This window comes from Cinclus cinclus, chromosome 13 (assembly GCF_963662255.1).
Source record: "Cinclus cinclus chromosome 13, bCinCin1.1, whole genome shotgun sequence".
Lineage (NCBI taxonomy): Eukaryota > Metazoa > Chordata > Aves > Passeriformes > Cinclidae > Cinclus > Cinclus cinclus.
The window spans coordinates 14411772-14436273 of record NC_085058.1 but is presented as its reverse complement, the minus strand read 5'-3'; the positions used below and the strand labels follow the sequence as shown (position 1 = coordinate 14436273).

The 24502-nt window shown below is 52.7% G+C and overlaps 1 protein-coding gene across 4 annotated transcripts in view; it reads right to left on the bottom strand.

Moving 5' to 3' along the window:
• The window catches only part of NTRK3 (neurotrophic receptor tyrosine kinase 3), a 205137-nt gene extending 187314 nt beyond the window's left edge, over positions 1 to 17823 (bottom strand). For all 4 annotated transcript variants that reach the window (XM_062501233.1, XM_062501234.1, XM_062501235.1 and 1 more), the window contains exon 1: positions 17103 to 17823. In XM_062501233.1, coding sequence (XP_062357217.1) covers positions 17103 to 17350 — 248 coding nt within the window. In that variant the 5' untranslated portion in view covers positions 17351 to 17823. The remainder of the gene's footprint in view (positions 1 to 17102) is intronic.
• Positions 17824 to 24502: the final 6679 nt, after the last annotated feature.

The window sequence follows — 24502 nt, the reverse complement described above, 5'->3', positions numbered from 1 at the left end:
AACAAGGCTGGTCTGACACAGCCCAGGGGGATCTGCACCTTCATTCCAGGCTTAAGGATGTGCCACCCAAGCACATGGCTCTGCACCCATATGCTCCTAAAGGTGCCTACCCTTCTGCAGTGCCAGAGTCAAGAGTGATGTTGCTAAATCAAGACATCCAGAAGCTGCTGCTGCTGCAGGCAGGAACCTCCCAGAGCCTTTTCCACAAGTTCCAAGTCCAGCAACACTGGAGCTGTTTGTGTAGCCTCACCTTTCCACTCTGTCCCAGTTACAGCATGTACGTGTGCTGGTGCACACAAGAGTCCAAGGCAGCATCCACAGCTCTCACACAGGCAAAATTAGGCACAGCCACAGCCACCCCTGGGGGCTAAGCCCTGGCAGAACCAGGCAAGCTTGCAGCCCTAAAACATCTCTCACGAGTTTCCAAAAAGCAAGGATCCACCCAGAGATTCCCCAGGAGGTGCTTCCCTATTCATCCCACAGCTTCCACCCAAAGACTACAGAGCCTGCACTGGGCCCACATCTTTTCAGATCTCTCATGTGTTGTCATCTGTGGGTTAAAAAATGTGCAAGTAAGTAAATAGGTGCAGGGATAATGAGGCAAGGTTTCGATCTGTGAAGGTGAGAGCACAGTAGCATCTGCCAATACGAAGGAAGCACCCGTTTCTATAAATATTGAAATCCGGTAATTATCATCATTAGAACTAGTTGTGATTTAGCCATAGCTCAATCCCAACAAGTAAGAATGGCATTTATTTGCCACAATTAGAACAGCTAAAAATACCTCCCAAACTTTGCCTGGTTCGGCCCTATCCCAGCAGGCTCAGCTCTGGGCAGGGAGAAATGCAAAGCAGGGGAGCACTTGAAGAACCATGCAGGGCTGAAAAAATCCTGTTGTCTCACAGGGGGACCAACACAAGGCCAGCCCATCTTCCAAAAGCCCTTCATAGAAGCTCTGCTCCATGGCTTTCTTCCCAGCTCTGGTTCATCCCAGCTATTTCCTACCCTACCACACTGGCTCACAAGGGTGGCTGTTCCATATGCAAAGCAACATTCCCTCTAGCAAACTACATTTTCCATACCAAAAGTTTCTTCACGTTTGTATCAAAAGGCACCGATTTGCTTTAAAAGGCAAGCAGAAAAACCTGGCTCAACCAAGCCATCCTACTGGCAGTGGGGGGCAATAGCCTTGATGGCACCCAGATGACCCAAACCAGCCATGGGTTTCCTCACCTTGTGAGCAGCTTTGCAGTTATGCCAAGAGCCTCTACACACTCAGCATCCCTCCCAGGCCCCAGCTGAGTGCTGAAGGACTCCTAGAGCTCAGTATGCCGGACTGACAGCTTCATGGATGAACCTCCTGGAAGACCTCATCCCTCCCTCAGACAAGCAACTCCTCACACAAAATCCTGTGAGCAGCATCAAGCTGTCCTGTCCTTCCTCTGCAAAATGACCAGAGGGTCATCACCTTTCCAGAAGCTTTAAACATGAAGGGGCTTGGCCGTCCTCCCTTAGGGATACATCTGTATTCCGGCTGTCACCAGCAGTTTCCCAGACTTTTCCCTGATTATAAATAAATGCCTGTGAGGTGCAGATAAATATCGTAGGAGGCAGCAGCACCTCAAAGCAGCTACAATCAACCCACAGCTTCCCATCCCAGTCCACAATCCAGGAAAAAAAATCCCCAGCTACTGACACAAATCACCCAGGGCCATCTCCTTGTGTTCGTTCCAAGACTCAAGATTTTCCCTGAGGAAACGTGCCCAGCTCCCCCGGTCAGGGATGTTCTTTCTGACAGTCACGGTGAATATTCGCCCTGCTTATCCGATAATATCTGGAAATACAAGCCGTGAAATGGGAGCTAAGTGAGTCTCTGCTGTGTGGGAGCAAAGGCTCTGAGGTGCTGCTCCCTGCCAGGTCCCAAATGTCCATCCCAGCCCCACTGGCCTCCACCTGCTCCTCCCTGAAATGCCTCCAGCCCTGGGATTTCTCAGCCCCCAGCCTCCCTCTGTGGGTAATCCGACCCCTCTGACGCCTTTTTTCCCCTTCTGCTTTGTTTACCTCTGAACTCTCTCCAATTTGTTAATATTCCCATAATAAGGTGCCTCAAACTCAGACCATATTCCTGGGTTTTTTGGTTTTTATGTTTTTTTTTTGTTATTGTTTTGGGGGGTTCTGTTGTTTTGCTTTGCAGTTTTTTCAGTGAGAATAGCCAGGTTGTAGCTCTGCTCCCACAGCTCCCCCTCTCCCCAAACACAGCCCATCACTGTTGGTTTAGGGCCCTAAGCCAGTTCTCAGTCCATTTGGCAGCGTGGTATCCAAGGCAAACTGAACTAATTTTGAGAGTAAGATTTGGTGAGACACTATATCAAATGCTTTGCTAAATCCAAATATATTAGGATTTCCACGTTCTGCTCAGACACTAATTTTGTGATTCCATCAAAAAGAAAAAGCAATCAGGTTTGTCTGGCAAGATTTATTCTTTCTAAATCCCTGCTGTTATTGCTCATGCTTTCCTTATCCTCTAGTGCTTCACTTTCTTAATACTGCAGGACTGGAAGCGTTTGCTGGAAATTTATTTTTGCTATTTATACGGATTTGGAAAATCTGCCTATGCTCTCCTCCGCTGCCCCCTGCCTTTCCCACTGCTGTTTAGCATCCCTGTGCTCCCACCAAACACATCATCTCCTCCATCCTCCTCCCAAAGGCAGAGCACAGCAGCAACATAAGCCCAGTGTTAATACACAGCTCAGACACAAGATACAGGAGAAAAACTAATAAAAAAAAAATGTTTGGCAGCAGGAGAAAGGTCTAAAGGAAACACCCAGCTGGGTCAAGCCCAGGTCCATTGCAGAACATCACCAACAGTTAATATTAATTCCTGAATCAGCCATCCTGAGCATCTCCATGTTTTTCTTGTAAATTTTCTGGCAGACACACTCGGGGTGATCAGGGAGAGCTGAGCCACAAGTGACACAGGTCAGTGTCTTTCCAGGGGGCACACACAATCCATGCTGGGTCAGGGCCAGCATTTCTGCAAACCAAACCCTGAACCACTCAGGCAGTTGAGGAGCTCCTCCAGGCCTGGGACTTGCAGAGAAAGGTGAGGAAAGGCTGCACTCCCCTGCTCTAGGCTGCTACCCCAGCTTCCCACTCACACCTTCAGGACTGAGCTACTCAGAAAGTCACATCACAAGGCACTCAGATCTCTTGCAGGGTTTTCTTCCACAGCGAGCCAAGCAGAGGTTCTAATTCCTGTGCTCACACAGCAGCTTTTCAGACAGCACCATCCCAAAACCCTCCCATGGGTGACCCCATCCTAACTCTGACTGTGCATCCACTGCTCTGTGCTCCACTGACCTCAGTGGGAGCAGGGCAGAGCTGCTCCTGCATTTCAGGGTATCACTCACTCCAGCTCATTAGAAGGAAAAAGGCAGCTGTGTTGGAGTGTCACCACTTTCTGCTCACCAGGGCTTAGAAAGGCTCAGTAATCTGTACACCAAATAAACCTGCCTGGTGCCAGCTGCCTGCACACCCTTGGGACACCCCAGCCAGCCCCAGCACTTCCAGCCTGTATCAAGGACTAGCCATGAGCTCCAGACACAGCCTTTCCCACATCATAGCACACCCAGGTCATGGCACTGAGCTAATGTTTGGCTTCCCACACCTCCATCAGGTCAGGTATCTGTCAGACCCTTTGCCTCAGATCCTGTGTGCTGTTTCAGGAGAAAAAAAAACACAGCAGGGTCATCCCAGCAACTCAAGACTCAGAAAGAGGGCATCAACAACCAGCAGAAGCCCAGGTGACAATTATCCATTACGCAAGGGACCTCTTGCCCGCAGCTCCTTCAGTGCCCACTGAAGGCAGATTACATAGGGGCACAGTAAAGCTAAGCCATGGCATGACCCCAAGCACTCAAGGGATAAAATGAGATTTTCTCTTTACTCCAGCTATTTTTACATGTCAGAAATGTGTCCTGAACAAGCAGCCATCCCCAAGAGCCCTGCTGAGGGCTGGGATACCAACACTCTCCAGTTTGCAGCCAACTGGCTGCAGCTCCACTGAAGATGACAGCCCAGCCCTGCTTGCAGCACAAGGATGACCTTCCCAGCAAGGCAGCCAGGCAAAATGTCCTCCACCAGCTCCCACTGGCAAGTGAGCCCTGAAGGAGCTGGTGGGAAGGATTAACCCGTCCTGCCCTCCATCACCCCACCCATTCCCCCAGCCTCACCAGGGCTCAGGATTTACAGCACAGGCAGAGCAAGGGGGTCAGCAGTGGAAAACTAATGGGGACAGAGGATTTACAAGGAAGTGCTGGATTCAGGGGAGGCAGAGCAAAGCAGAGGGTGATTTACAGGGTCAGCAGCAATTTGCACAGCAGGTAGCACAGGGGAGGCAAGGATTTACAGGGGCGGGGAGAAGTGCATTTTATGGGTCCTGATGAGGAAATAAGCATCTCCTTCCCCTGACCGCTGTGACCTGTGGAGGGATGTGGGAGCTGATGGATCTCCAAGGAGCCTCCCCCTTATTCTGGAGGTCACAGACAGGCCATCATGGTGAACCATCCTTATCCCAGCATGGCTGCATGCTGAAGCTGGTTTCTGCTTGGCCACAACAACCTCTGGGTCACTCCAGTGCATCCTTGTCCCATCACTGCCCTGGGGCAGTGTTCCAAGGGCAGCCTTGGTGGTCAGTGCCTTGTGGCAGGCTACAAACAAACCCTCAGACATCTCCTCCTGGATCTGGGGACCCTTCCTTCCTCCTGGCAAGCCCCACAGTCACTCCCTGGTTTCTCCCCCTGCCAAGGGACAGAGCTGCCAGGCTGGTGGCAGGCAGGTAGGGTCATGGTCTGCTGTGTCTCCACCTCGTGGTGGGGGTGGTGAGCCAGCCCCAGGGCCACCAGCACAGACACACGTGAGTCACTTCACCCACTCTCCAGTCCCATTTTCCAGCTGCTTCTGGCACCCAGCAGGAGACAGGGGTTGAGGTCAGCCCCACACGTGTGACCTTGAGCACATCACTTTGGGCAAGCAGGTCCTTTCCCTGCACAGCATCTTGCCCCGAGTCCTGAATTGATGCAGGGCTGGTGAGGGACACGCTCTTCAAGTACACAGTGCAAAATGCAAGGGCTGACAGGATGTTTGGGTCTCCAGCTATCACAAATCTCCCAACCTTGGCTGTCCTGAGTTGACAGGTGCCAGGCTGGGCATAGAGACACAAGGGTTACACCTGGCCTGCTCACACTGCATGTCAAGCAAGAAAAGTAAATAAATATATAGGAAAAGTTGTATATAGAAAGAAATATATAGAAAAAGCACAGCAACTCCAGCATGTTGCGACATCATCACTTTGCACACCTTGATTGGTCTCTGTCAGCCCAGGAGGTGACAGCTCAACTTAATGTCCAAGAGTGAGCCAGGACACACATCCTGCTGCCCCCAGCTCTTCCCTGCCACTGCTTCCTGTCAGTGGTATAAGGCACAGACTGCCCCTCCAGAAGTGGCATTTGCAGCACATCGTGGCCTGGGGAGCAAAGCCTCAGCCATGCCAGAAGGAGGGTGCCCTCAGGTGACATGCCAACCCACACCTTGAATGCTCCTACATTTACTCCTCAAAAACAGGCTTGCAAAACAAGAAGCTAAGAGGTTGATCCTAGAAGAGTCAAAACAAGGGGAAATTCACTCAGACATTTTATCTCAGTCTCATTCTCCAGACACTCTCCTATTTTATAACAGATCCAGGAGGCCACATGCTACACAAATGCAATCCCTGCAAGATTGCAAACCCCAACCTCTTGCAGCACTGGGCTGCCAAGCACAGGAGTGCAATTAGACTTATGCCACTAGCAGAGAGAGGGATGGAGGGGAACAGCTCTAAGCACTGACCACAGACACCCATGAAAGTAACGAGCCCTGCCTAGCCCTGGCATAAAAGATGTGAAAATAAAGTTGTGAGCAGCCTACACAAAGCAAGAGAAGTTCCTCTCTTTCAGCCTGGAGAGATGCAGCTTTGCAGCTCAGACAGGTCACAATGGGCAACATCCCAATGTGTAGGAGCCCAGATAACATCCCACCATTTGCAGGTGAGGATTCACCCACAACCCAGCTGACCCCACAGATCCTCAGCAGAGATACATGGGCAGCATCCCAAACAAGCTGGTCCCCTTATCCAGAGAGGCACAATAGCAATACCGGGACCACAGACAGCAGCAACACCATTTCCCCCCTCCCACTCACCCAAAGTTTGACTAAAGCTCAGGAGTATCTTTGCTTTTATAAATCTCTGCCTTTTAATGATGGCTTCAAGGCTCAGAGAAAAAAAGGCCCATTAAACTCACTGAATAAGTTAATGGGGCAGAGAGAATCCATTTCAAAGCCACCCCAGGCTATTTTCCTCTGGAGCTAAAGCCTGAATAAGCAAAAAGGAAAAATTAAAACTGTACAGTGCTTTGCCAATAAATAACCCCCAGTGTAATCTGCTACCAGGCAGGCCTCCATTTGCAGAGATAATAGGATGCAGATCAGCTGCAAACCACCTCCCCTTACAGGGACCACCACCTTTTGATTGCAATTAGCTGTGCTGAGGCAGGAGCTTCCATCTCCTGCCTGTCCCCTTCCACGTGCCTGGGCAGGAACAAATGACACATCCTGCATGAAATGCCACAATCCAGCACTTGGCTCTGCAATTCCCCAACACCGATGCTCCAGGCACACACCCCCTCTTCTCTGCCCCGTTTTTCCCAAGCCCTCCTGCCCCTTCATCTATGTCTTCTCCCCCTCCTTCACCAGCAGCGCTGTGGGTCCATCCCTCACTCATCAACCAGAGCCCACACACAGCTGCTCCTCCCCAAACACTTAAAAAACAAGTACATGTCCCAGAGAGAAGAAAAAAAAAATAAAAACCCCTGCCTGTAAACGTTGATCCCACTAGATGCAGTTTGTTTACTATTTAATATTTAAAGATGCTAATTAAATCTCCAAAAAAATAAATCTATGCTACCCGTGCCTTTTGGAAGGCAGGGATCCTTCCCTTGGGGGCCAGGACATTCTGGGTGCTAGGCACTCAGCCTGGGTCTGGGGACAAGCCTGGGGCAAGCTTAAGGATCCCACCAGCATTCCTTTTGGAAGAAAGGGCATATTGGCAACTCCAGGCTGGGAACATCAGACACCTCAACCATCAGGTCCTGGAGGAGAGCACAGGCAGGACAAGGCACAGAGAGGAGGATTTCAAGGCAGGGGTGTCCACAGCTGTTCCTTTTAGCCCTGGGATGGGATCTCAGCTACAAGCAAGGAGCCAAGGGCCAGAGGATGAACCCACAAAGGGCTGGGGATACACAGACACCAACACACATCAGCACAGTCCAGCACCACACTGGCAGCCAGGGCTGCTCCAGCAACCAGCTACAGACACTCACATCCCTCCCAACCTCCCAGAGCCAGAACAGGCAACCCACGCAGCCTCTTACCTGAGAGCATCCCTGTTCCAGCTCCTCTCCTCAAAACCAACATGCAGCATCTTGCAAGGAGCAGCAACTGCTGCCTCCCTCACACACAACCCCCGACATCTCTCCACATCCACAGCTCAGCTCTTCCACCTGATACCTCTTCAGCCTCAGTAGGCTCTGCCTCTCCCAAATCCTCCAGCTGTATCCTGCACCTTGCCATTAACCCCCACAGTGCCAGCCCTGCAGAGCTCCTTGTTGCCCCTCCCTGCCCAGCCATCATCCCTGCACTGAGCGGTGCCCTGCCCACATTCCTCGGGCTCAGGCTTTGCTTTGATGCTCCCATGGACACCCTTCAGCATCCGCCTGTGAGGCTGGAAGTGGCGAACTGGCGATGTGTCCAGAGCCCATGTGAGGCTCAAAAGAGGAAATAGTCCCCAGTAAGATTCAGCTTCTCTGAAGAGGCACAAAGAGAGCCCCAGGAGGATGTTCTCAGCAGGCCGGGGAGCTGGGAACACAGAGCATCCTTGACCCTGTGTCCCACTGAACTTTGTTTGCTTCACAGGCTGCTCAGCAGCAGCCACCAAGTGTCTTGGGGGCTTTCACCTTGCTTTTCCTGGGTTTATATTTTGGCTGGGAGAGCACAGGCAAGGCATGAGACAGAGAAAGCCAGAATCCACCTCACTGCCCCAGGAACACCCATCCACATCCTGGAGGAAAGAGTTTTGGGGACAAGAGAGATTTTTCCTGCCACACAAGTCACAGGCAATCCCATCTGTACTGGGAGGGACACAAGGGATGCCCAAGCTGGCCTTGTGTGCCTGGATTAGGAGCAGGCAGGAGGAGGGCAGGCAGCCCAAGGGAGCATTTGCACAGCTGGATCACGGACTGGAGGGCCAGGACTCCTTGTTCCCAGCCCAGGTCACTGCACAGCATTTCCACGGAGAGCATGGGAGGGAGGATGAGTCCAAAGCTGCTCCAGGAGCAGAAGGAAAGTCAGCAGCTGCAGGCACCCAAGATCTCCCTCATGTGGCTTCATGTCCTGGCAGGGTCAGAAGTTAGAGCCTGGCATTTCTGGAGCTCGGCTGAGCATTCTTATTCCTAATTTATCCTGGGAAGACCCTGAGCAGGATCCTCAGCAGCACTCAGATTCCCAGCATCTGTTTGAGCATTTTCACATTAACATTTCCTAGTGGGAACCTCCTGGTGAGAGCTATTAAAGGGACAGCCTTGCACAACCCAGAAGAATGAGGACTTCACCATGCTCACATTTGCTCCTACCCACTACTCAGTCCCCCAGGGGTAGTGCAGAACTGCCAGCAGAGGCTCCAGTGCCCTATCCCCTTCCCAGCACAACTGAGCTCAGCACAGAGCTGTAGGAGAGCTGCAGGCAGGAGGCTGCATGGGGGGTAGCACTTGGCTCAGCCCCTCCCTGCATCCTTCCTTGGGATCCCAAGACGATGTAGTTGTCACTTTAACAAGCACTGTAGTCAAGAATAAGCACCTCGAGTGTCACATGTGCTATCAAACTCTCTTGGTAATCCTGCCTGACCTCTCTGCTCCACTGCTGGGAATTTTGTTTTTAATTAAGAAGACAGTTTTTATTTAGGCAGACAGAAGCTGGGGGTGATGTCACATTCAGGTACAGGAAGGACACGGTCACTACCAGGCTCCATTATCCACCATACCAAAACACTGTGTGGCAGCTGAAGGAAAGCTGGCTGTACACATGGCTCTGGCTTCTCCTTCAGCTCCGCAACTGCTACAGCACATGAAAACAAGCTAAAAATGCAGCACATATTTTCCTGGTGCCACCCTTCCAGACAAGCAAGGTCTCGCACAGAGGGGAACGGGGAAGACCCCCCCCCAGTTCTTTGGGGTCTGGAAACCATGTGGTACCTGGGGGATGGGGATACCCAAGGACACAGCCCAGCAAGATTGATGGAGTGGCCCTGTGAGCTGGGCACTGATTCCAGTGCAGCGTTCCAAGGGGACTTCAGAGAGGTTTTAGTCCCCTTTTCTTCAACTGAAGTGAAGCCCAGGCCCTGAGCAGTACCATGGCTCTAACCCATGATCTATTACCCACTCCCAAAGGCACATCCACCCAAAGGTTGCCTCTGCCATGATGCTGGGGGTCCATTTGCTGTTGCACTGCAGGACCACAGGGTGTCACAGCCTTTCCATCATGCTGGTAGCCCTTGGCAATAGCCAGCAGGGAAATAACCGTTCCCTCTTTGGCCCAGCTGCCAGGGAAAATGAGATAATCCCAGGAGCTGCACATGGAGGATGTTACAGGGTCAAAGCCAGATTCCTGCCTTCACTCACCCCTGTTCTGTCTCACGTCAGGCTCTTCTCAGCCTTCCTCCCTTGGAGAAGGACATGTGTTCTTTTTAACTCTCTGACCTCCATCCAGCCTGTGCAGCAGAGTTTTAATCAAAGGAGCAAAGAACATTTTAACTACTCTGAAGGCCCTCAGAGACAGCTCTCAGCCTGTGCCCTCTGGTCTCCACCTCCAGGATTTCTCCATGGAGCTCTCTCATATCTGCTAAACACAATAAGACCAATAGAACAGCCTCATTTATTGTTTTATTATGGCCCTCTCTCCATGCTTGGCCCACCCCTAAACCCTGGCCAATGCTGGTCTAAAGGATCTCCATCCTCACCCTGCTTCTTGTAGGCCAGCTCCACCACTGCTCTGTGCCTCAGTTTCCCCATCAGTGGACAGACCTATTGGGGGCTTCCTGGTAGGACCACAGCCAGAAGCTGGTCACACAGGGTAGGTCATGACCCCGATCAGACACTGCCTGCCCAGCAACACCCTGTCACTGCACCCGCTTTGACTGGGCCAATGCCATCCAAAAACTGCAAACCACCTCAATTCGCAGATGGGCTGGGGCTGTATCTTGCAGCACTGGTGGAAGAGCAGCGGGTAGGTGGGGGTGCACTGACCACAATCTCCCGCGGCAGCACAGAGAACAAAGCCATGACCCAGCAACCCGCTGGGGTCATAGGGGGACCATCCTACACCACACAGGAACGGGGATGCCGAGTTAGTGAGCAGGTGAGAGCCCAGGAGGGGTCCAGCAGCACGGGCACCCAGAGCAAAGCCTTTCAGTGTGGCAGCGAGCTGGCGGTGACCTGCTCCCCGAGCCCCCGCAGCCCCGGCGCTCCCGTGCGGCTCCGTGTCCGCGCATCCCGCATCCCGCATCCCGCATCCCGCATCCCGCATCCCGCACCCCGCATCCCGCATCCCGGAGCCCGGAGCCCGGAGCCGGGCTGTCTGGCGCTGCCGCTTGCCCTCTAGCGGCACAGCCACCTTCAGACGGGAACAGCGGAGCGGACGAGCCAGGATGAGCCGGGCAGAGGAGCCGCGGCTGAGCCGGGCTCCGGCCGCCCCAGCGGGGCACAGGATAGAGGTTCGGCCGGGAACTGTGGAGCATCCACGGCGCCGCTCGTTTGCCAGAGCTCCTGCACCACCAGCCTCAGTCCGGAGCGTCTCCTGTTTGGGAGATGAGGGGACAGCCCGGTGCAGCCGTGGTCCTGGTGCTGCATGCGTGGTTCTCAGGAACCTGGAGAACCACAAGAGGTGAGCGAGCTGCTGAACCTCATCTCCTCATGTGGGCACAAAGCGCTGCGATATCCAGCCACGGCAAAAAGCGCAGCTTCTGAGCAAAGAACTCGTCCACAGCACGTCCTCGATGACAGCTTTGGTGTGCACCCCTTGGTGAAGAGGGGAGAGCAAGAGGATTTGGGGGAGAGCAGACCCCACAGGCTACTGTCAAACACATCTGCTTAGATAGCACCTACACCACCTGTCGAAGCCCCCTCTGCAGGAAACACTGAACTACTGCTATTCCACAGTGCCTGGTAATAACACTCCGAGTTACAAGCGCTAGTAACACTCTTTTGGAAGCCTGGCAGGCTTGGGGCTTGGTTTATTTCCCACTTGTCAGCAGTCCCCTAAATGGGGTGGACCAAATCCAGCCATAAACTCCTGGACAACACCAAACAGGGGCTCTTCACTGAGCAGAACAAGCTGGTGTGACACTGGGAGGCATCACCAAGCTCAATCTGCCTGCAGGGTTCCCCAAAGGTGATCCCATGGGACATCTCAGGGACTGTTTGGGGGTTCACTGAGAGGGCCCAGCATTGCTGGTGCGTGGATGGTCACAGGGCTCTGGGAGACCTCAAGCAGCCTCATGCTGAAGCACACGATGGTGCTTTTCTTCACAGAGGTGAGCTAATAAAAAGCAGACCCAGAAAGCTTTTCCTGACTGAGCTCTACAAAAGCCCTTAGACAGAGGCAGCACCCCTCTGAGCCTCCAAGGACAACAAGGCAGCTCCTTCCTCAGTCTCTTCTTCCTCCCTTTAAACATCTGTCCTGGACCTGAAACACCTCTGTCTCACCTCTCCAATTACAAGGAGAAAATCCATCAGTCAGAACCAATTTAGACCTCCCCAAAACCTGCAGGACATGAGGACGTGAGAGATGTCATCCTGAAATCACCTGGACCACCAGATCCTCCTGTTAGGCCAGCAGTTCAGGACCCATATTTGGCTCAGAAAATGTCTGGGAAGTGCTGGCCAGCACCAAAACTGTCTCCTTCCTGAAGAAATACCTAACATCACCTGTGCCCGGAAAGTGCCTCTCTCCAGGATTGGTCAGCAGAGGGAAAGACTGTAAGAGCAGGGCAAGGAGCCAACAGCCAGCCCACAGGAAAGGGGGAGGATACAGATCAGTGCTCCTCGCTTAAATCACCTCTAGACGATCAAGACGACGTATCTCAGCCCAACTCTTTGTCCCAAATATCTCTACACCCTTTTCTGTCCTCAAAGCTTGGTGCTGCACTCCCCAATCCTAACATCCTTCAGAATAGATGCTCTGTATGAACAAGAACCCTGCAAATCCAAGATGGATTGAATTAGGGACCTTTTTGATGGTCTATGGAGCAGCCAAAGCCCCTGGGACCAGGAGATGGGAGGCTTTGAGAATGCAGAGCCCTTCATCTCTGGAGAGTAGTAGTACACGAGGCACACTGGGCACAACGTGGCTGATTCAGAAAGGAGAAAAGTTTGTGCCTGTTGTCTGAAGCAGAGCAGTCAATAATTTGACCATCACAGGAGCCTTTCACATGGTTGTTTGGGTCACCAAAGCAAGTTCTGCTCCCTCCAGCCCTTCCAGGAAGAAGCATGCCCTTTCTTTCCTGCCTCCTTCCCAGACATGGGCACACAGGAGCATTCCCTGTGCCTCAGCTCTCCCCTCACCAGCAGGGAAGGGGTGCTGCTGCTCCCAGCACCCCCTCGCTCTCCCCCTCTCCACATGCTCCCAGCTCCCTCGCAGCGAGTGGGGGCTGTGCTGCTGCTCCCCCACAGCTCCCAGCGCTGACGTGGCTCTCCCACCCCCGGCCAGGCCCACGGGATGGAGCAGATGCTGCCACAGACTTCTGGGACAGCCCGATAGGAAAGGATGAAGATGTTCTTCTTGTGTATGGAGGAGAGCAAGAGGCTTCCTCTTGCCCCTGCTAGCGAGACCCAAAAATCCTGCATCCCACTGTGCTCCACGATAAGCCACCTCCTCTGGGGTTGCTCTGAATTCATCTCACCTTGTTGACAGCAGCTACAAGCTCCACAAATACACCCTGAATATCCACCGTCCATCACGTGTATTTTACCACAAGAACCCCCATTCTCCCCTGGTGAGGCTGGGTAAAGAGTGAGGCTTTATACAGCAGGGACATCTCCCTACCTCGAGGGAGCCCAGGGGTGACACACGCAGGCCACCACCGCCTGCCTAGCAGCATCTCCGCAGTGCCATAGCAACAGCTGAGAAGTAGGGAGGCCCAGATGGCAAACTCCTCCGTCTGTCCTTCCCCACGCACGCACCGTGCCGGCGCACGCAGGCGCTGCCCACGCTGCCAGCGGGGTGAGCCCCCGGCCCGGCGCCCCGGCACGTGGCACCCGCCGTCACCCCGACAGAGAGCCCCGTGTGCCAGCCAGCCCCCGGCCGTGCCAGGGCTGGGGACCCGCCGTGACAAACACGCCTGGCTGCTCAGCACGTGGGGCAGAAGTGGTTCTGTGCCACAGGAACTCCGGGATCAAAGTTCTGCCTGTGCATCTCGCAATGAGTAAAGCCCCATGTCACAGGAGTGAGGATGGGTTGGGGGAAGATTGAGAATTTTTAAGTCACAGCTGGCTGGGGACACAGCAAAGGCCACCCAGCTGCGCAGGAAAAGTGATGGCATGGACGTACCTCAACCCCATGGTGACCTCTCCTGAAACTGGGAGGGGGAAGTACAGAGCATGACTCCAAAGTGGAGTTGTGTCAGCCAGATCCAAGCTGGCTCTCTGGCTAGACAAGGCTGCTGGCAGCTCTCACGGGGATCTGTGGGCAGGGTCGCATATCCAGGGAGGCAACCCAAAATCAGGTAAGTTTCTGGGAATGCTGGAAAAGGGCAGAGGAGCATCAGCCAACCCGATCTCCTCCTCGTCCATCTCAGGGCAGAAGCCTCCTGCCTTTCCCCTGCATCACTACTGACCTGACACCACCTGGATTTGCAAGAAGGTTGTGTGTTACTGTCCCCTTCAGTCCATCCAGGGCAGGAGCCACCAACTCCTGACTTTTACCAAAAGGAGGATGTGTGAGAAGCCAGAAGCACCAGCAATTGAAGCAAAGGCCATTCCTTTGAAGGGTGCAACAGGAGGCTCGATGGTGGGGTACCACACAGGCCTGGCCTGTCCCACCATCCTCCTTGGGCAGCACTACAGGCTGGGTGTCCCCTGTTCTTCTTCTGTTGTCCTCATGAGACACTGAGAAGTGATATAACCCAAAGTTCCTGACAGCTCAGCCCCCAGTGTTGGGTTGGAGTGGGCTGCCATGGAGGGGTCTTGCCCTCACTCAGGGGGATAACATGGACAAGCCCTGCAAGACTACTCATACTGGTTTTTTTTAGACAGCTCTCTGAACAGGCTCTGGCAGTCTTTCATCAACAACACTCAAGCCCTGATTTGGAAGCTGAGCTCTCTTGGATGTGAATAAGGCTCTGCCTGGTCACAGGGTTGTTTCACCACCCCACACTCCATTTGCTTTTTCGCCAGCAACAAGATGGAGCAGCAACCACCACCTTCCCCAGGGCCTGTGGGGAGGTTCCAGCTGGGGAACTGCATCCCTCAGACACTGGGACAGGATTGAGCCTCCCCTGCTCACCCCCAGCCCAGTGGGAGAAGGTGCTTTTGCCCACTGGCTGCCCACAAGCTGCCTAACGAGGCCAAGTCCCCTGTGAGGATGGCAAGCAGGGGGAAAACACTGCTCCTTGCCCAGCTGAATCACGCTCACATGCCAGGAGTGATTCAGCGATGACCAGCCTGGGCTTCTAGGCACCCTCACCCCAACACCCATGATGTCAGGGCTGGCAAGGAGAGGCCTGACATCAGCCTGAAAGGGTGCAGGACCTGATGCCTCCTGCACAAGAGCATGAATGTGGCTCAACTCTGGCTCCCAGCAGTGACCCTTTTGCTGGGGAGCATCCCTGCCACATAAATCAACCCTCTGCTCCCATAAGAATCCCCTATAAACCACCACTGCCTTCCTAGTAAGCACAGCCCCTTGTGGAAAGTTTCAATTCATGCCCAGTCTCAGCCCCTGAGAGTGTTTTGGGGTTCACCTCCGCCCTGTGCCTCAGCCCTTCCAAGCCCAAAAAGGGAGGCAAGGGTCCAGCAATGATGCTGGGGGTGAAGAAATGTGCTTTGCTCAGTGTGAAGAAGAGAAGCATACAAATTCCAGCAAAAACTGGCACCTTCTTCTCCTTCCCCAACTTAAGAGAAGCACCTTTCCAAAAAAAATACCCAATATCTGTTTCTGGAGTTGTCCATTTGTTGGGTTTTTTTTTTTCCCCCACCCCTTTTTATGGACTGCTTATCAGCATTTTTCATTTTCAAAGCAGTAAAGACATTTTCTGGGCACAAAGCACTCGTGTAATACTACCTCTCACAGCAGTTCAGATGTCTGTGCATCTGACAACGCACGGTCGCTCACGCTGGTGGCTTCCAAACCCTTCCCCGCCTCTCCTGCTGCTCCCCGGCCCCCAAAGGGTTAAAACTAAACCACAACAAACAGCGAGCACAGGGAAAAAAACACGAGTTTCTCCGACTTCCCCAGCATCACCCTCCTCCCTCCAGCATCACAGGGAAAAGACTCCAGCACCACGACGCAGGATAAATATGGGGCAATTGGAAGGGGGAGTGTTGCATTAGCTCCCTCCATTTACTTTCCCCATTCCTGCTGTTTTTATGGAGGTTTTCTGGGAAGGGGAAGGCAGGGCTGTGGATTCAGGGTCAGTGACCTGCTGAAAACCTGCTTGGGCATTGCATGAACCTGTAAGCAAGCAGGGAAAGCAGCTCCCTTCATCTTTACCCAGCAAAGGTGATGAGCAGAGCTGCGAGAGAGGCACTGCAATTACTCCATGGCTCTGCTGCAATTGCACTGTGACCAAATAAAACAGCCTCAGGAAGAGACCCAAAGCCCTCTCCCTCCATGAAACCGTGCCATCGAGGGGAAAATAAATAAATAAATAACCCTCCATTACTCATTTCAAACCTTGCTGCATTTAACTGCCAGAATAAAGGATTCCACCTCTTCTCTGCTCAACTCCCACTGGCAACTTGCTCTGGGGGCTATATTTCCCTAAATGCTCACATTTCAATTAGCATTAGAATAATGAAATGGCTCAGAGTTCATCTCACCCAAAAATGTACTGGAAAATAAAGAGCAGAGATTGGAAGCAATGAGGATTTTTTTTTTTTTCACACACGCACAGAGCATGATGGATTCAGGAGAAGGAAATATATTCCTTTCTCAACTCCACACTGATGAGATTAACATGGGCTTTGTTAACTGCCTCTCCAAACAAGGATAATGCAACTTCAAGTTGATTTTCCAGATAAACAAGCATGCAAACAAACGCAAAGTGCTCAACTAAAAATATCTCGCTGCTCCGATGCTTCTCCCCACTGCCACCACCCCGAACCTAAAACGCACAAATCCTATCACGGCACCACGACGAGTTAAAAAATTATAACAATGTGAATTAAATGAGCTACTTGAGGGACATCTCACTGTCCCATTTTTTTCCCCCTCCTCTTAAAAATGTGAATCCGCAGATCCCCAGATACGCTCCACCAGGGCAGGGAAGGGAGCATTTTCTGATGTGGGGATGTAAAAAATAATGACATTTTAACTGGATACAAAGTCTCAAGAAAATAAAAACAGCTCAGAACTTGCTTTTCTTGCCCAATTTCGGTAAATATGTGGCGGTGTATGGCCGTGGCGTCCCCGTTCCCCTTGCAGAAGCAAACAGTTAAAGAAAGCAGCAGCTTTAGCATCTTTGCCTGCTGCTCTGTCTCCTGCTAAGGAATCAGATCTCATTTACTTTATTCCTCTTAAGCCTTGGCCAAACTGTTGCTGGGCTTTTTATTTTTTTTTTTTTTTTTGGGGGGGGGGAGGGGGGGGAATGGGGTAAGGCAAAAGCCAGATTTGCATCCTCTGCCCGGGGAGTCGGGCTGAGCCCAGACAGTGCAGCGGTACCGGGGGCACCTGAGCCCCGCACGGGCAGCCCAGCCCGCACCCTGCCGCGGGAGGGGGAGCCCTGGGGGACCCCCACTTACATGGAAGTGATGTTCCTTGAGATGTCCGTGATATTGATGCTTGTGTTGCCATTGCTGCTGCCTGAATCCTGCCCTTCCAAGAGAGGGAATAGGTTCCCATCATCCGGCTTCTTGCAATTGATGTCTGTCTTGCTGCAAAGACAATTAGCAGGGCAAGCCAGCACCGAAAGCAGATAGTCTCCCCAAATGCTCCAGAGCAAAAATACCCTCCAGAAAGTGCACTTGGTAGGGCAAAGAGAGACATCCATCTCCGATTGCTGCTTCTAAAAAAGAGGAGGAGGAGGAAAGGGGGGATGGAGGGAGGGGAAGGGGGGGAAAGGGGGAAGGAAACAAAGACAGAGGGAGGAAAAAAAAAGAAAAAAAAAACAACAACAACAACAAAACCTCAAGCGATCAGCTGCAAAAATCCTCCAGCAGATGAAATCATGCTGGCAGCTGGCTGGGAGAGGCTGTAATTCCCGCTAGGGCAGCGGCCGCGGCCGCGGGCGGGGATGGATGCATGCCGGCCCGGCCGCCCGCCGCTCCCGCAGCCGCTCCGGAGGATCGCAACGGGAGGCTAGGGAGGGAGGGATGGGAGGGGAGGAAGGGAGGGAGAGAAGCAGCCGGGGAAATAAATAAATAACAAAAACGGTGCGAAAGTCACCAAGTCCCACCTACTGGGCAGAATTAAAATTGACACACCTGCAAAAAAAACAGAGAGAGAGGGAGAGGAGGGGGCGATCTCCCCTTCCCATCTCTTCCCTCCCCCGGCCTGGCCAGCCCTGCTGCGGCGGGCACAAAAAGCAGGGGAGGAGGAGGAGGAGAAGGAGAAGGAAGAGGAGGAGGAGGAAGGCTTGCAAAGAGAACCGGGCTCCGCAATAAAAAGGACTCCCCACCCCCCTCCCTCTCCGCTAAAATCACTGTAGTAGGAGAGGGGGGGAGAGAGGGGAAAAACCCCACTGCTGGAGCCCAGCTCAGCCCCGGGAGCAGAGGAAAAGTTGAAGCTGGGGTTAAATTTGTCGTGGGGGAGAGCAGAGGGGCTCTGGCTCGGCTCCTGCTTTCTCAAGCTCCTTTGGAGGACGATGCTGCCTTCCCATCGTTGCTGGGTGGGTTTCTCCCCCTCCTCCCCCAACCCGGACATAAGGGTGGAGAGGAAAGGGAGATTAAACTGAACTGGAAGAGAATAGAAGCCAGTATGGATTACAGCAATTTAATTTTTTTTTTCTTCTTTGGAGGATCCTAGCAAGAGGCAGCTCAGACGGCTGGGTGTGAAAAAAGCGACTGAAGAGCACCCAGGAAGGACTTTCTAGAAATGATGCATCCCCCCAGCCCCTAAAAAATGCATTGGGGACCAAAGCGGCTGCCGGGAATCACAGGCAGGAGCACCCGGGTTCGGGGCTCCCATCCTCCCTCCCCGGCTTCCCCCTTTCCTCCTGCAGCAGATTCTGCAATCAGACATGCAAAAAAAAAAAAAAAATCCTGAAAGAGGAAGACTGAAGTGTTGAAAAGGCTGAGCTCAGAGCGCCGAAATGGCATCAGGAGAGCAGTGAGTGTGAGCTGAACAGCAGAGCGAATTAAGATGCATGGTGCATTTTTGGCAAGCACAAACCCAAGCAGATCAGAGCTCTGCTTAATTTGCTCTGCTTTTCCACAGCACTTTTCTGCATGCCTTTTTTTTTTTTTTCCTCTCCCCAATAGTTTCATGTCTCTGCTCCTCTGCACAGAGACACAGCAATAAAGGGATGGTGCTGCAGGCAGGAGCATGGGCAAAGGAGGAATTATAGGTGTAGGACCCCACATATTTCAAGGGTCTACTTCTGCCAGGCACAGAGCTTTGCATGAGAGACAGCACTGGCTGAGCCAACACCTCCAGACTCCGTTACACACCCAGAATCATCCTGCTCCAGAAGGGGCAACAGGATTTAGAGGGAAAGAGGGAATAAAACTTCACCACACTGAGAGGATTTGGGACTGGGATTCATGCACCCATGTCCCTCTGCAGGGAGCCTGTCCCAGTGGGACACAGGCAGCGTTCCTGCTTGGGCAAGTCATCACCCACTGCTGCCCAGCCACATCAGAAGTCCTGGGAATGGCAGTGATATGTGCAAGGGGCTGCTCATTCTGGGGCATCAGTCCTGCTCCCACGGGGTCTTCTGGATACCAGGCAGCTTCACGAGGGTTGCTTCTGCCTGGACTTCCCAGGGGAAGCAGGTGTATTGGGCTAGAGAGGAAATATCGAGGTGGAAGGGCTGCTTTCTCCCTGAGCCCCACCTCTTCTGAACTACCACAGTGAAACACCTGGAACAAAAGAGGTCACTGGAGTGTCTGGCACTGTAAGAAAGAGGAGCACAGGGAGAATTTTGCAGATTCCCTCTCCCACCCAGAGGCACCAGAGAGGAAAATACTCAGGCATATTTTCTACTCCCTGCCTCAGTTTCCCCACCTGTATCAGAGAGATGCCATCCTCATGGCTCAGCCCTGTGACCAGACTGCATAAGACACTGATGTCATATTCCCCTGCCCATGGGGAGCACCAGGCACCCCACAATGCCCAGTCAGTGTGTGGGCTCATCCCCCAGCAGCACAGGGATCAAGGATGTAACACTACCCCCAAAACCAGTGCCCAGGATGACACCAGGGCTTCCTTTACACTGGAGCTGGTGCAAGGTCACAGACTCCTCATGGCACTTGACATCAACCACACCATCACCTATGAAACCAGTGTGTGGCCATCAGCACACCCTGGCATGTCACCACAGGGTAAGTCACAGGTGGGGACACATTCAGGGGGCACACACCCACCTTGGGGACCCATTGCAGTCCTGCAACACAGCAAGACTCTCTTTGGGGCAGATCAGTGCTGGGACCTGGAGGAAGCCACGGTCACCTGGAGGTGCCAGGGTGGCACTGCTGGCCAGGGCTGCACACATGAGCATCCAGCTCCCCTGTCCCACAGGGCATGGGGTCACGCCTTGGCCTGGAGCAGAGTACAACTGCTAACAAAGCACACACACAGTCAGAGAGGTTTTCAACTGCAATCCCGTTATCAGCTTAGCCCTCTGTTTGCAAAGCCATGGTTTAACCCACAGAAAGTTGGGGAGGTTTCAGGTCGGCTGTCCTGGGTGTGGGGGATACAGGAGCCCACCCACCCCCATGACTTTTCCACCCCACTCTGCCACCTGGTGTCAGGCAGGCCCTGCTTCAGCAGCTGATGAGAAAGATTTGTGCCAAGCCACGTCTTCCTCTGTCACTAATAGATAAATCTGCTCTCATAGAGGAAACATGGTCAGGCAAAACAGGGGAAATGGCACAAGCAGAGCATCCAGCTGGGTGCCCGAGGGCAAGGGGAAGGTGGGAAGGAGAAAGAAACACAGGGGTTGTTCATTCTTGCTGGTGCTGGCTGCCAGGGGGATTGGTGAGTTCACTAGAAGAAGAGACTGCAGTGACAGCAAAATCGCTGCCACAGAGGGCAGATGAAGCACCACCCTTCACCCAGCACCAGAGCTGGGTGGCCTCTGGTCCTGCTTCCCCTGCTCAAACCCAGCACCTCTCACCTGGGCATGGACAGAGAGGAGATGATGCCCAGCAAGGACAGCACTGCCATTTGCACACCAAGACCCAAAAGATGATGAGAGTAGTTGGGACCTGCCCATGGTGGGAACACGTAATTCCTGCTTCCAGCCCTGCCTCCATCCCTCACTCCTGTCCCTCTGGAAGAGGGAGGCAGGAGCAGGGCATGAGTGATGGGGCTGTCAGAGCACAGAGATGGTATCTTGAGCAGAGGCCTTGCCATTATTGCTGTGAGGGACGCTGGCAAATTGCTCTTTCAAGAAGCATCTCCATGAAGAATGAAATCAGTGTTTCCTGTGAGAGCTCTGCCCACAGGGGCTCAGGGGCTGGGTTTCCTCTGGCCTTTGGGAGCCTCCAGAAATTCCATGGGATGCACTCAGCCAAAACTAAACCCAAGTTCCTCTGCAGAGAGCTCCCATACTTGCCCCATCCCAGCTGCCCTCTGCATGGGGACACAAGTTGCTACCAAAGCACTCATCCCAGACAAAACAGCAGGGCTAGGGAATGCCTGAGCAGCTCCTGACCACAGACAGAGCTGAGGGCAGCTGTTTGGTTTTTGGTTCTACTCTTCTCACCTACAGAGCTGCCTTTAACCTCTCAATTTCAGGCTGGCCATCCCCTGGTGACAATCTTTCCCCTTGCCACCCCCCATCTCAGGTAAAGGCTGCCCAATGCACTGCTTGCCTCCTGAGGCCTGCAAACATCACAGCCCCTGGGGGCATGACCAGAGAGAGCTCCGTGGTCCAATATCTGCTCAGTCATCACAAGCTCCGACATCCACCCGAGCCTCTGATCTCCGTATTGATCCAGCAGGCCCGCGCTGAGGCTCGCACCACCCCGCTCCCTCTTACCAGAACACCACTCCCGCTCACTGAAAATGATGAGCTGACATTTTCCTAGCCCCCCTTCCCCCCATGTCCAGAAGGATCTGCAGATCTGCCAACAGCAGGAGCACTTTGCACACCTCTGACAGTCCTGGGTGGGCAGAGCTGCTCAGCTCAGTGCCGGGCGGAGAGAGGAGTGAAAGCTCTGACAGGAGGGGCGGGGAAAAGGGTTTAATGCTCTGCCTTGGCAATTCACTGCAGGTTCATGTGCCCCTTCACAGAGAGACCCCAAAAGATACAAGTTGGAGAGGGGTCTAGCTTGCAGAGTAAATGCCAAGGTACTAGTGCCAGCTTACAGGGAGGGATGTCAGGGTTGGTTTGAGGGCACAGCATCCACCATGGCATCACTGAGATGGACTGCAGGAGGAAAATATCAGCCCCTGCAGAGCCAAGAGGCATTTGCCACTCACCTGAGCTGTGCAGGCACACAAGCATCAGAAGTGTTGCTCCCTGAAGCAGAGTTCCTTGTTCCCACCACCTGGGAAGCACTTGGAAGCATCCTTTGATCTGATGTCTGTATTGCTTTGCAAGTGCTCGGCTGGAGGACCTGTGCAGCAGGAAAAGTCACATCTTGAACTTGGGTCAGCATGGGCCTGAGAACCTGCAGGAAGAGCAGCAGGAAGGGGGCCAAGGAAAGGTGTGTGGGACAAACATTTTTGGGCAGTGACAACTGTGTGATGGAAGGTGAAGGTCCCAGCTCAGGGATGTCACTTGAGAGCAGTCTGTGGTAGCAGACTCCAAGCTTGGGTTGACCTTGACTCTGCTGTGGACATGCAGGACAAGGGCATGATGAAGCCCTTCCAGCTGATGTCCTGCCCATAAACTCTACAAGGCTGATAAAAAAAGAGTAGGGAAAAGCATCTGACTGAACTGTTTGCTCAAATTATCAGAAACAAAAAAAATCAGGAGAAAACATATTCAAGTGAGGTCTAAAGAAACAGCCCTGTCATGAAGATAACAAATATTGCTGTGCTTGCATTCAATGTTGGGACTTGAACCGGTCTCCCACCAAGGCAGCTCCTGAATTAATGTGTCTAGCCAGGGAAAAGGTCTGGACATAGCTACAATGTCCAAGAGGTGGTCTGGGGAGGACGTCTACAATATATATTTATTTATTTATTTATTTTCTAAGGACTGAAACGAAGGCGTTAGAAAGCCCAACGAATAGGAAAAAGAATAACGTGGGTCAGATTATAGCTGCCATCAAGGGATCAAGGCAGTGCTTTGATCTGGCAGCAATGCACGGCAGAGCCGGTCCCTCTCCAGCCGGAGGAAAGAGGAACATTCTGAGACTGGGATGGGGAAGCAGGGGCCAGGCTGCAAAGCCTCAGGGCAGCTGCTGGGAGAGGAGCTGGGGAGGGAGCTGCAAAGGCGTCCCAAGAGGCACTTGAGATGGCCATGCTGCAGGCAGATAAGGGGAATTACAGCATTGTTGCTCTGATGTCCTGCCATCTGCACCTCTCTCGGGGCATTTTACACACTCAGAGCCACTCGCCTGTGGGCACCAGTCAGGAAATTCGTGATGTGAGTGGCTGGGACTCATAGTCAAAGGCACAGCCCTTGCCAGGACAAAGGAGCAGAAGTATCCATCATGTTCCCCTATGATTTTCTCCAAATCAAGTCTGTTAGTTCAAAAACCCCACATTGCTTATTCAGTCTCTTAACAGACAAGTGGAGTATTTGGGACTGCAGTGGGGTCACAGAGCGCCTGGAATATCCCTCACTGCAGGACCTCAATATAAGAAAAATTGCTCTAGATTTTAATACCAATCAAAATCAATTGATTAATTAGGCCACAAGCCTTCAGCTATTTTTTTTTCAAGCAAGTTTTAAGAACAACAGGAAGAGCTACATCCACGCCAAGCCCTGTTCCCTTGCACTGTGAGGTTCCATCTAAGAATCCGGATCCTCCAGCCAGGCACCTTTTCCCCTTAGGAGCTTCCCTCAACAATTACTGCCTGGTTCATGGAAACTTAGGCTGTTGCTGACCTGTTGGGGAGAAAACTATACAAAAGGAATAGTGTCCATGACACGCAGGTCATCAGAGAGGTAACAATGCTCATGTCAGGCCCTTAGCAAACCTCCAGGTTGAATCACAGTTCACTGGAGCATTGATTCCTCCTTGCTCTGAGTTCTACCCTGCAAATGGGCAGATAAGCATGTTCCATATCCCCATTCATCCTTGGGAGGAAGCTAAATTGCTTTAGAATAAACTCCCCAGCTTGTTTATGCCTCCAAGTCTGTTACTGAGCTTTCTTTCTGGGGAGTTTGTTGGGAGTTTGTTATCAGAGCAGGGTCAAGCAGAGGAGAAACTAATATAATACAACTCTTCATAAAACAATTTACCAAAATCTTTTTATAGGGTGCTGCTTTCCCAAATAAATCTGGTGAAGTTACTATTATCTACAGCAGGGTAGGAAAAGCAATTTTTTGCCTAATATCCTTCCCAAGTATCAGGGGGATGAGGGACTTGCAGCCCCCAGGACTGACTGGGGAGATGGCTGCGGTCCCAAAGGGGCAAAAAATTCTCTGCTATCTCTCTCAGCCCAAGGATGAGTTGGGACAACAGCTGTTTGGTCAATCAGAGGATTCAGGAAACCTTGAATCACTTTAAATCCTCATCCCATAATGGGCGCAAGTGAGACATCTGGGCCCACTCCCAACCCTCCATGCAGGGAGAAGTGACCATGACAAACCCAAAGCAACCAGGACCCACAGATCCTGGCTTAGCCAGCAGCCCTGGGCTGATCAAGAAGGATTCTGTCCCAGCTACCTCATCTCACTCTGGAGAAAAGCAAGCAAGCACAGGCTGCTCCCCATCGGTAGCTGGTGGCATCTGTGTTTTCCTACTTTGGTGCCTCTACAGCATCACCTGGAAGCTGGAGCTCCTGGAGCAGGAGGTGACAGGCTGGCAGCAGCTTCAGCAGCAGGACTGTGCCTCTGAGCCCTCCTCTCCGGGCACTGCCA